Below are 13,671 nucleotides of genomic sequence, written 5' to 3' on the forward strand. Positions count from 1 at the left end.
TAGGATTCCCCACCTCCCCTGTCATCGGATGCTGAGGGGATCCTATCAATTCCAATCAACCACTTCATGAATACAATTACGTACAACAAAACTTAAATAATCTTTTGACTAAAGGACCCAACCCTACAACGGTTAGACTCAAACGAGAGTTACGTAGTAGGGCCAAATCCTTTACTCTAGGATTATTTAACCCCCATAGCATGTAACTTACTGTATTCATTTGATAGTTAGCTCACATCAATGTGAGTCCCACAAAGCACAAAGCAAGCAGCATTCGAGCAGTGGAGTCGACTGGCACTAAAACACAATAAAATCAGAAAGATCCTCATAAGAAATCCTCGATCTCAAACTCCCAGCACCACGAGTGCACCTTCGCCCTGATCTCACTCTCCCCAGAGTGGCTAATCATTCCTCGCGCTGACCCGCTATACACTGCACCCATTCATGAAACTTCCACCAACCCTGCAACACTAGTGTATGATATCCATACATAGCACTGGATCCTATAGACAATCGAATATCTGATCCTACCCTAAGCCCTTCATCAAACAAGAACAAGAAATAAGTCAAACCAAACATTCTCAGGCTATATAATCTTAGTTATGTACAACTATGATGCATACACTAAGCAACTACAGTAATGATGTCAATTTCATATAAGGAAGAACCCTAGGCTATCATGCATCATATAATCAGGCAATTCTATGATGCAATTCCTGAAGATCCCTAGTCTATCACTAGTATGTTGTTCTATCATATCACAAGATCAAATAACAGTGTGGTAATTTGGGGTCTACTTACTGGCTCCGGCTGATCGTACACATCACATCCCTCTTGATTATTTTGAAAACAATTTGAAAATCACTTTAAAACCTTTTTCCTTAGTTTGAGACTGGATTCAAACGAGTGTTCCTCTAATTCGCTCAAACCAAGGCTCTGATACCAACTTGTAACATCCCAAAATTTTCAACAATTTTAAACTTTTCAAAACACCCCTTTTACTAAAAAAATGTTTACAAAATTAGTGTTCTCAAAATATTATTTAAAAATCAATGCCTCCCAAGATCAATGACAAAAAATCCGGATATGTACAGTCACGCCTTCGCCTTGCCACGATTCTCTGAACTACCTGAAACCATAAACCAAAAATTGTAAGCACAAAGCTTAGTGAGTTCCCCCAAAGTACCAACACACAACAGATAACATATACCACAAATAACATACTATGGGTCCAATCAACCATCAGGTTGGAATACCCCACACCCCCCAACCATCGTGTTGGAATGCCAACATACTATGGGTACAGTCAACCATCGGGTTGTAATACACCAGACCATCAACTATCGGGTTGGAATTCCAACATACTATGGGTCCAGTCAACCATCGGGTTGGAATACCCCAGGCCCTCAACCATCGGGTTGGAATGCCAACATACTATGGGTCTAATCAACCATCGGGTTGGAATACCCTCTGGCCCATTCAACCATCGGGTTGGAATGCTCCGGCCCGTTGGCTTACGCACAAAGCAGTAAAACCTCAGCCACCGACCAAACATGTGCACATATAACAGATAAGCATACAATTAACCAGCCAGTAAAGATACAGACATATCCTACAGATCACTAAGCATAGCAGCATGCATAATAGGATATCAATCCAATGGGTCGGTGTTGGTGCCTTCGACCCGCAAGTACAGTGAGGCAGACTCACCTCGCACTGCCGAATCACAGAGACGATCCCTGGCTGCTGGCTAACAGATCCCCGAACTGTCAATATCAAGACAACACCCCATCAACAGCTGATCCCACAAATAATCTTTGACTGCAGATCTGCTAAAATCCACACGCTATCAAATACCATAATGACAAACCATCAACATCTAGCCCCAGACTCACACTATGAGTCCAAATTAGGTTAAAAGACCTTTTTACCCTTCCTCAAGCTTGGCCCAAGGCCAAGGTCCAACCTAGATGACCAAAGGCCCAAAATCCAAAATAATCATCCAAGGCCCAAATATGGCCCAATTTTCCAAATTGGGCCCAATTCCTTTCGTGGGCCTCCACCCAAGAAAGTCCAACAAGCCAAAAACAGCCCAACTATAAAACCCCGATGGCCCAACATGGTCCAACACAACCAAGCCCAAAACTAAAGCCCAAAACGAAAGAGCCCAAGTCTACCGAGTACGCGGGGCGTACTCAGCCTGTACGCTCAGCGTACAACATAGAAGGCTTGTACGTGCAGCGTACTCACCAGCCATGGCCATCTTTCCAACTTAGCACTTAATCCATTAAGACTTGGATCCAAACTCAGATCAGACTTCCCCAAGGTGGTTAATCACATAAAGTTGCCAACTTTATGTGCATGCATGGCTAAATGGAACTCTAGAGATCAAAGGAACTTAATACTTGACTTAATACATGCATTAAACCAAAACCACCATAAAGTTTGCACCTTTATGCCCAATGAACCCATAAGATATCCAGATCTACAATTACAAGCTTCAAAACGACTTTAACTCCCAATCATCAACCAAAAGGGTCAAAATGAACAAAAATGAACTAAGAAGAAGATACATGAAATGAAAAGTCAAGGTTTGTACTTTATACCTCCCAAGCTACCAAAAGGAGATGCTAATGTTGGATCTCAAATCTTTTCTCCTAAGAACAAGTCTTCAAGCTCCTTCTTCTTCTTCTTCTAGATCCATAAAACTTTCCACAAAATCCTCACAAGAGCTTAAGATCACCAAACAAAGACTATGGAACGGATTAGGGTTTTTAGAGTATGGAGGCTGGCTTAGAAATGGTCAAAAGAGGCTATCATAAAACTTATATAGGGTACAACACAAAAATTAGGGTTTTTCTTACACACCCTCGTACGCCCAACGTACGAGGCCTCGCACTCCCGTACCACCCTTCGCATAATGCCAAGCGTACACCACTTTACACCAAGCGTACTGACCTCCACAACAGTACGCCCCACGTACTCCCTTGGTAGGCCCCGCGTATTGGGGTTCCCTATTAAACCCTAAAATACTCCGAAGGCCATAACTTCCTCGATCTAAGTCCATTTTCGACAAACATTATATCCACGGAAAGGTGACGAGAAGCAATACACTTCTAACAACTCACCTTAGCCTTAAGACTCCCCTCACCAAACCCAAAATTCATAAAGGACTGAATTAACAATTTACAATTATGCCCTTGGGCTCCGAAACACCATCGAACACTCGAATCACTTATACTTTAACACCCTCATTCAAAAAGGGTCGAATCCTTTCTTCACAAGGTCTCAAGCCTTACGATAACTGATGATCAGGCCGCAACCCCGAATAATGAAGCGATTCGAAACCCGGTGTTACAAAAATACTAAACAAATAAATTTTTCTTTGAATATATTCTCACCAACAAAGTAATTTCCTGATTAATAAAATAAAGATTTGTGACCAAAGTTTGTGTAATTTACACTTCATAACCTTTTCAATATGTCAGATCTATTCATAAATTAATTTAGAAAGTGGTTGAAATCTTATTTTTTTATAGCCAAGTAAATGACTAATCTGTAACTAAATGCTGAAAACGGTAATGTACTTTCATCTATTTGTACAATGCTACAGTTAGGTAGGATGTTATAAACAAATAAATGAAAATAGATTGCTATTTCTTGTATTTAGCAAAATAGGTGGACAAGATTTTATTATATATGGTATTTCAAGTTTAAACCCATCCTATATCGAATTGGGTGATGGCTTCAAAGGCTTTAGCTTCCAAAAATAGATTTCTTACTTTATCATTATTGGATTTGGATTTGAAGGGTTACTCTACAGATTTCCTTTAAACCATGTATCATATCAAACTTTGCAATTCTTATAGGAAAAATGGTGAGTTTGTATTAAAATTTAAAACCCATTTTTCAAATATAAATCTAAATCGTTCCATACCATAATAAGCTCCATAAACCTCAAGTACATCAATCTGCATGTATTACAAGAAATGTTTAGTAATCCCAATCACATAAATAGGCTCAACGACCCTAAACCTTATAACAGAAAAATAAATAAATATTGACACAGAAAAAAGGAATACTATAAAATGTTAGCAAGACCTACTAACAAGTGATTGTAGGTAAAAAGGAGTTAAGGTACAGAAAACACAATGGAAAATAGAAGCAGCTTAAGTCATCCCTAATCATACATACTTATAAAGCTAGCATTTTTTCTTGAATCTCATGCATTTGAAACCCCATTTTTTAACTGCCTCAAACCACATTCATTTGAAACCCCCCTTTTTTAACTAATGCAACTCAAAAGTTTTCTTAATTATGATTTAACACTCAAAAGTTTTATAACTTATATTATGTTTAATTAGCATTTAGTGAAAAGTTTACTATAAAAATACCAATCTTTTGTGTCTTTTGTGTTATATAAAATCTTACATGTAAGAAGGATTTGAAGATATTGTGATTCAAAAGTTTTCATATAGTTTAAGCATTCACGATCCAAATATGATGATTTAAAGAAATGGGTTATGTCGCATCGATGGTAATTGTAATATGATTTTTTCTTTCAACCAAAACAAATGAAGCTTTTCTATTCTTTCTTTATATTTAGTTTCTCATTTAATCTTTATATGTGATTTGTGTGTATTACTCAATCTTGAATGTGACTCTCCAAACATCAATGTTTTGCTTGGAATATCTTTCTGATTCTTCTTTTTCAAGAAAAATATTTTGATTGCAGGTTAGTGAAGAATTGTCATCAAGTTTCTATGGTTGAATGGTGTTAAATGAAGAAAGAAGATTCATAAAATGGATATAGGTTTTTTTGTTTGAGCAAAGTTGACGAATGTTAGTTTTTTCTTTTGATTTAAATGTATGTTTACGTAACATCTTTAATTATATATTCAACCACCCAATGCTCTTATTTATTTGATTGTAGTTTTTCTATTTTGATTATGTTTATTTTCTATTATTTTTTTGTTGGGTTATCCTACACAACATATTTAAAAGACAATATTTAAAAGATAACATAATTTTGAACATTTGATATGTAATTATGATAGACTTATCATGATATGTTCTTCATATGAAAGTAATTTATCCATATTACTACGACAAGAATTACATATGACATTTACGAATATATATATATATATATATATATATATATATATATATATATATATATATATATATATATATATATATATATTATATGTGATTTGTTTAACATGTATATGCACCTATGTATGTTATAAATTTATAATTAAATATCTTTATGTTTAATAATTGAAGAGATTAAAATGATGTATCAAAACCAATTATTTAGACGAATATAATAATAATAATAATAATAATAATAATAATAATAAATATACATTTACAAGTACGACATTCATTTGAAACTTACACTACAACTCAAGAGTTTTCTAATTTATATATATTTATTAGTTACAACTCAAGAGTTTTTAACTAATGATTATTAATTAGTAATCACTAATAACTTTTTATTTTTTTTTCTTTTATAAGGTTGTAAAGTTTTGCTCATTAAAAAACATTAATGTATTTGAAGAGATTTGTGATTTAAATATGAAGAATTAATATAAATGTTATAATAGATGTTTTAGTGTTTTTATGTTATTAAAAGTTATAGTGTTTATTTTTCATATTTTTTATTATTCGTTGTATATATATCTTTTTAATACAAATGTTATAATAGATGTTTTTCTATTTTTATGTTACTAAAAGTTGCAGTTCATATTTTTGTTCATACGTTTTGTTACCCGTTATATTATCATTCATTTGATATATAATTTACACAATTTTAAACGGTTTATAAAATTATCAAATAATTGTATATATCACAATGACTTAAAAATTAATCTATAATGTTTAATAAAACTAATATGTTAACTATATGTTTGCTTTACTACTAACATTTTGTTTCAAAGTAGAAATATTAAATAATAATTTGGTAAAAGTTATTATTTTAACTATATAATTTTATTCTCGCACAACGCGCGGGGATTCGCCTAGTGTAAAATTCAAAGAGACATATTCCAACTTTTAAAAAATAATTGACCATACTGCCAAATCCATGCAAGGAATCTATAAACCCTCTATAACTATAACTAAGCAAGGAATCTAAGAGATTGGGCAAACCTGATTGCAAATGTTACTAGAAGTCTTGATATTTTGTTCACCATTATTTTGTTCTAATACTATGCTTCTTTCATTTATATATAACAATATCATATTGGTGTACAGTGTACTGTGGTGGCCCAGTTGAGTTTTATCAAAGAGTAAGAGATTGGATAGGTTATCTAATGTTAATTGGAGATATGATAATCCAACCTTAACACAAAGTTTTTAGGAGCTGTGTTTGTCTATTTTGAAGTTGAAGTAGGAGCATACTTATCGAAAACTTAAGCCTTTTTTTTGGGGCTTGAAGTAATTTGTCTGAATCCAGAATGAACACGTGTTTCATGTTGTTTTATATAGTATATCAGGAAACTCAAAGGGTAATTTTTTTAAAAAACTCAATTTAGGAATAAAGTGAATCAACATGAGTGAAAAGGTGGTATTTGACTTGTAGTTGATAATTCTACAGGTTACTCTGTCTTGATTATGTTTAAAAAAGTTGAGAATGGAAAATTGTGTAGCTTGATTTTTGTATTAAGACACAAGAGAGGGCATATGCTTTAACATCTCCTGAAGCTTTACTACTTCAAACCATTAAATATTTTTAAAGCTTCAACAATTTTGAACTCATTGTTTTACTTTCCCCTGTTTTATACTTATTTCGATGTGGTTCACCTCATCATTACAAGATGGAGTTAGTTGAGTTGCATAATGACTTTAGTATAGAACTAATCTGAACATGCGTATAGACTCCATGGCTTTAATAGACACCATTCTGCTTGTTACACATATTAAAAGGCAACCAAACGGTACACATAATGACTTCAGTCAAATTTGGCTATGTTATTTTCAAATTAAGTTCATTATAACTGATTTATGGATCTATATCCTATATGAATCTTGGTTTTATGAAGAATATAAGACTATTTATCAACAAAATCTAATTGGATAGGTTATCTAATGCTAATTGGAGATATGATAATCCATTAAAGAAAAAATATAAACCTAAAACTCAATCGATGTAATAGAAAAAATAAGTTAGGGTTTTTTTTACCAAAACTTGGAGAGAAAAAAAAAAGTTGAAATCGGATCCAATGGTAAGGTCCACCAGCTACAGCAGCAACTTCGATGGTGGTGGCGGCGACAACAGACTGAGGCGATGTTGGTCGTCGTTCGCAGAGAGATAAATAGGAGCAATTTTACTTGGTTAAGAGGTGGTGGGTTGCATGTCATACCGACAATGTGAGGGAGATCGGAGATGGCGGAGGTGTCGAAGACTTGGAGGAGCCGGAGGGCTTTGCTGCCGGCGGTGATCACGGAGGTGACGCCGTTGGCGGATTGTAGTGGCCGGATGGTTGAAGATCGGAGATGAGTGGGAGGAGTAAGAGTATCACGTGAACCGGAAAGAGAAGAAGGGAAGCGATAGTAGGGCAACGCGTTCTTTTTTTAGTTTCAGTCGTATATTTTATTTAAAAAATAAAAAAAGAAAATCGAATTTCACTAACCGATTTCCGACAAAATTTCAAATTTGTTGATTTCCGTCAGTATACTATAACGGATTACCGACCAATTTTATTCTATTACTAAACCGTCATAATTTGTCTGTTGGAAATCCGTCTCTTTTTCCGTCGCTAAATTTCTGTCGCTATTGCTCTGTTTTCAAGTAGTGTGTATATAATATTAAACGAAAACCAAAATGTAAAAAGAAATGGTGACAAAAAAAAATTAATAATAATATTAAGAAAATAAAAGGAAATTGGCAAATTAGCAAATTAGTTTTGTAAAAAAGATGTTGCTTTGAAAAAAAAAACTCTTTAAAACCCGATTAAATAAAAATTACATAACACAATAACCACTTCTACAATTTAGTCTATAATTTACTAATATTGAGCATCAGAAATTTATCATGTATAAAATAATCACTGAATTAAGAAATAAAATATTCTTTTATAAAACTTAAAAACAGAAAGAAAAAAAAAAAAAAAAACATTTATCTACTCGAAATAATTCAACTCTATCTCCCTCACTACCCCCATAAATAGCAGGCTTTCAACACCACACATTTCACACCAAACACCTTACTTCTCTCTCCAAAAAGTAAAACCCCTACTACTACTAGCTTACTGTTAATTGGATTGACGGCAGCCATGACAAAAGACGTTGAAGTGGCGGAGCACCATGGCGGCAAAGACTACCATGACCCACCTCCGGCGCCCTTGATCGACGCCGAGGAGCTCACCAAGTGGTCTTTCTACAGAGCTGTCATCGCGGAATTCATTGCCACCCTCCTCTTCCTTTACGTGACCGTCTTAACAGTCATCGGCTACAAAAGCCAGACTGACCCGGCCTTAGACCTTGATCAGTGCGGCGGCGTTGGCGTCCTCGGTATCGCATGGGCCTTCGGTGGCATGATCTTCATTCTCGTTTACTGCACCGCCGGAATCTCTGGTCAGTATATATAGATATTCATGCATATATATATGTATATATATATATATATATATATATATATATATATATATATATATATATATATATATATATATAATAAGTTATTGAGCTGATGATGAATGTAACTATGCAGGAGGACACATTAACCCTGCGGTGACATTCGGGCTGTTCTTGGCAAGGAAGGTGTCGTTGATTAGGGCAGTGTTGTACATGATAGCACAGTGTTTGGGAGCAATCTGTGGTGTGGGTTTGGTGAAAGCTTTCCAAAGCTCCTACTACAACAGATACGGCGGTGGTGCCAACGAATTAGCCGACGGCTACAACAAAGGCACAGGCCTCGGTGCTGAGATCATCGGCACTTTTGTTCTTGTCTACACCGTCTTCTCCGCTACTGATCCTAAGAGAAGTGCTCGAGACTCTCACGTTCCTGTATGCATACATCCTCTTCTTTCTTAATTATCACCTAATATTAATCCATATGCTGCTATATCCTTTAAAGTTATTATGATCAATAAGTAGACAAATTAATTGCGCAAGAGAGAAGGACAAGGGAATAACTTTTTGTTAGAAAAATGACAAATCTTTTTCACCCACATATTTTTCTTTTTTAAGTGTGTAGTAGTTGAGAAATGGGTGTTTATCATTATCTTCAATAGATTTATTTATTATTTAGAAATAACAGTATTATAATAATATTAAATTAATTATTATTTTTTTTTTTAAATGAAGGTATTGGCACCACTACCCATAGGGTTTGCAGTCTTCATGGTACACTTGGCCACTATCCCGATTACCGGTACCGGAATCAACCCAGCCAGAAGCTTCGGCGCTGCCGTGATTTACAACAACGAGAAGGCCTGGGACGACCAAGTATGGTTTTTTCTTTTCTTTTTTCATATCTCCATCTTGAAATTAAGCTGAAATTATGAAATAAATCATCTTTTTATACGTATTTTTTTATTAATTAAAAATTGAATTTTTTGCAGTGGATCTTCTGGGTTGGACCGTTTATCGGAGCAGCAATAGCTGCGTTCTACCACCAGTTTGTATTGAGAGCAGGAGCCATTAAAGCACTTGGTTCTTTCAGAAGCAATGCATAATCTGAAAGTAGGTTTATTCATCAATCATCATCATCCATCCAAGAAAATAAAACTGATCGATATGCATGGAGAACAAGAATTTCATCATTCGTTTGAGCGTGGTTTTCTGGTCATTGTAAATGGATGGATGTGACATATGAGTGTGGAAGTGTTCAATTGTAGATAATAATTTAATTTCTCTTTGAGGAATATTGTATTTCGTTTTCTTTTTTCTGAATCTTCAGTCATGTTTAATGTATGTGGTCTTTTTTTTTATGCTATTTCAATAAAATGTAGGGTTTCTTTCATTTATGTCATTTTAATTTTATTTTCTAGTATTCTGGTTCTTTTTGGTGGATATATGAATAAATTTAGGGTTTATTCATGAAAGGTCTAGATTCAAAATACGTGATTGTAGCTGATGGGTCTTTATCGGGCTTTTCCAGCCATTTTTTGGACCCATGCCAACTAATAATGAATAATTTTAAAATAAAATACAATAAATAATTAAATAACGTTAATTAAAAATATGACATGTAAATTGACTTACCATTTTAAAGGTATTATAGTTTTAATTTGACTCTCTAATTTTATCGATTTTTCCATATTATTTAAATACTGAATATTTATTTATAGGGAAATTAAAAAAAAAGACTACACCTACAGAACAATGCAAATAGTCTATTGTGAGAGAGGTAAATTAGTTATCCATAGTCCCTGTTAGGATCGGGTAACTAGTTTGTTAGCAATTAACAATCGGAGGAAAATTAACCTTTACAAGATCATTGTTAAGTCTCGATTTACAGGTTATTCTTTATATCAAACCCCAAAAATATCATTCCGTACGTAACTAACCAAGTATAATATATAAAATAAATAAATTTTGATAATAACTAAGATAAAACTTTTAAGTTAAAAAAAATTATTTAAATATCATTTTTAAGAGTTAATAGTATTTATTTCTAAACAATTTGACTTATGTAGTTTCACTAGGCTTTGTTACTTTAAGCATGTACGTTAAACTTAATGTGAATTACTTTGGTATTATTGCAAATTTAGATTTTTTTAATAAAGAACATATATACAATATATCTAACATATTTATTTAATTAAAGATGCATAATTTATTAAAGCACAATACATATAGCAAGTTATAACGTACATGTTTAATTATAAATATACTAGTAAAGGGTCTGTTTTAGTTGTAAAAAAAAATTTAATATTACATTAATGATTGATAAAAAAAATCTTGCTTTATGTATACGAGGTGTGAGAGTACAAGTATATTTGGTAGCAAGCTTTTGAAAAAATTATTTTTTCTAAATTAAATTAAAAAGAAAATGTTTCGTTCAAAAGTACAACTATAAAAATGTTTTTTTTTTTTACTTTATAATAAAGAAATAATTAATCCAAAAGTTACTTTAATTATGTTTTATGAACTTTTATCTTTTTTTTTATATAATTTTATATATTTTAAATTGTTACAATTATATATGTTAAACATTTACACAAAGAAAAATTAAATGGTCAACCATATATATATATATATATATATATATATATATATATATATATATATATATATATATATATATATAACTTTTTTTTAGTTGTGAAGGAAATTAACTTCATTATCCATTAATTGAGGTATATATTTTAAAACTAATTAGGTGGAACCTTCATTATCATGTTATTATTCAATAAAAAGATAATGTAAAAAAAATAATAAGTACCTTCAAAACAACTCAATATGAGATCTTGATCTTTGTTTATAGTCGTTGTGTCAGAGTGATGACAAACGCTTGTTAACAATTATTTGAATTAAAAATAGCCTGTTATTCAAATTAAAACGCATTAAGTTGTTAATTTACATGATACCAAAAATTCCCTCCATATTAATTGTTTGAATGTACGCATTATTATTTTACTTTATTAGATGTTATATATGTTGAATAATAATTGTTCTGCATTTTATATAGTTTTAACTGTCATTTTCCATGTGATCATGACCTTACGAAGATATGATATTAGATTATTAAGATTATTTGTATTTTATCTTTCTGTATAACACTAGGTTGGATATCAGTGAAGATTTCTAAAACGATATGTGACGACAAGATCTAACTGAAATAGAGAACTGATATGTAAGTTTAGTAATAAAAAAATATCTTTCATAATAATAAAAAAAGATAATATAAATCATAAATTTTCAAATAGTCATTTGAACTTGAAGACAAATATTTTTTTTATTATATTTTGTAAAAACTAATGTTTTCTTTAAATCGAAGTGTAAACCCTTATGAAAACTTATATTTTATTTATTTAGTTTACAAACTTACTAATACAACCGATGAGAATAATTGCTTTAATTTTCCTGATATTTGTAGAAATTTTTTTTTTTATTTTTATAAAATATCAAATGTTGTTTTTCAAATTTTTATGATAATGCTCAATTTTAAATAATCAAATTTTAAAAGCTTTAATTTTTTTTTTCAGTAATTTGAGAAAAAGGAAAACGAAACTATGGTCAAAAAGATGAAGGCTTGGAAACACAAAAATATGACAAGTGTCTCTAAAATTACTTATTTATTATATATAGATAAATAAAATAGAAGATTTATCAAATATTATGATGTTACTTATTAACTATTTCATCAAAAATTGAACAAAAGTAGTCCATTTGAATTTAAAATAAAAACAAAACAATCGATAAAATAACAAATAAAGTAAAATTTAAGCAACAAATAGCCGATATGTACATTGAAAGGGATGAATAGCAAAAATTTGATTAAGAGTATTATTCAATTACACAAGTATTTGTCATCAAACAAAGCAATATACAGTAATATAAATAAAGAAATTAAAAGCAATCCCAAAGTGATGATAACGGTGAGTTGGCTATGAATGCTTGTGTGGTGGCATGTGTTGCCTTTATGTCACCTCTTCAATTTGTTGGGTGATTAACATCAATTATTTAACCAGTTTAATTTGTTAGTTTTTTTTTTTTTTTTTTTTTTTTTTTTTTTTTTTTGAAACGGCAAACTAATTAATCTACTCCTAAATAACCATCTATGTCTCCACCGAGATTTGAACCCCTGACCTCTCATATGAGATGGTCACTCCATACCGCTAGGCCATTAGCCCTTTCCAAATATATGTGTCAGACCTCAAGGTTGGAAAAATAAAATATAATAATAAGACGTTTCCTAAGTAAAATATCTACATTTGAGTATTTATTTTGAGCATATGTAAAAGTTCTTTTAGTGTAATTGTATATGATGGTAAACTCCAATTAGCAGACTTAACTTTCTAAATGTCGAACACCAGTATCACACACATACACAAAAGCTATTATGTTAAGCTATTGTTGCGATCAGTGTTGTAAAAATCAGTGTAAGTAATTTGATTAATCGGGGCCTAGACGTTTAGTTGTTTCCATCCACCTATAAATAGTGGTAATCGATTGTCTTGGGCGGGGTCGGTCAGTCGATCGATAAAAGGGTTTGGCTCTCATTAATCGAGCTTGACGGTCATTAATCTGTAAAAATTGATAAAATTGTCAAAATAAGGCAACAAAAACTAATCGGGCTAGCCGGTCATGACAAATGACTTCGGGTTCCATAATGTTTGATCAAAAATATTTATTTTGTCGGTTTATGAAATTATTCGGTTTCTTTCTTATATATATGTTTGGATGATAATTCTTTCGGTGTAACACCAGATTTGGCAAATCCAAGTAAGATTTTTAGCCTTCTAAGAGTAAGGTAAGAATACCCTTTATTTGTTACAAAATAAATATGGTTTTGATTAGGCCTAACAATTGGGTTAGTTGGGTTAGTTCGGGTTGATGGGTCAAAATATATTGATCCAACCGAACTCATATAACATATGGGTTGACTTGGAAAAATCAGTTCAATCCAACACATATAAATTTAAGTATATGTGTTCATGGGTCGGTAGGTCAATTTCGGGTCAAAGAGTCGACGAGTCATTTTTTGGTAACTTT

The 13,671-nt window shown here is 32.2% G+C and overlaps 1 protein-coding gene across 1 annotated transcript; it reads left to right on the top strand.

Annotated features, from left to right (window-relative positions):
• The first annotated feature begins 8,182 nt into the window (after nt 1-8,182).
• On the top strand, nt 8,183-9,973 carry LOC145160748 (aquaporin PIP2-2-like). The gene is made up of 4 exons (XM_079080058.1): nt 8,183-8,583; nt 8,720-9,015; nt 9,316-9,456; nt 9,573-9,973. Exons 1-4 carry the CDS (start codon nt 8,283-8,285, stop codon nt 9,684-9,686), a joined length of 852 nt encoding a protein of 283 aa, XP_078936184.1. The 5' UTR covers nt 8,183-8,282; the 3' UTR covers nt 9,687-9,973.
• Nucleotides 9,974-13,671: the final 3,698 nt, after the last annotated feature.

This window comes from Lactuca virosa, chromosome 2, assembly GCF_052849685.1.
Source record: "Lactuca virosa cultivar CGN04683 chromosome 2, Lactuca_virosa_CGN04683_v6, whole genome shotgun sequence".
Taxonomy (NCBI): domain Eukaryota; kingdom Viridiplantae; phylum Streptophyta; class Magnoliopsida; order Asterales; family Asteraceae; genus Lactuca; species Lactuca virosa.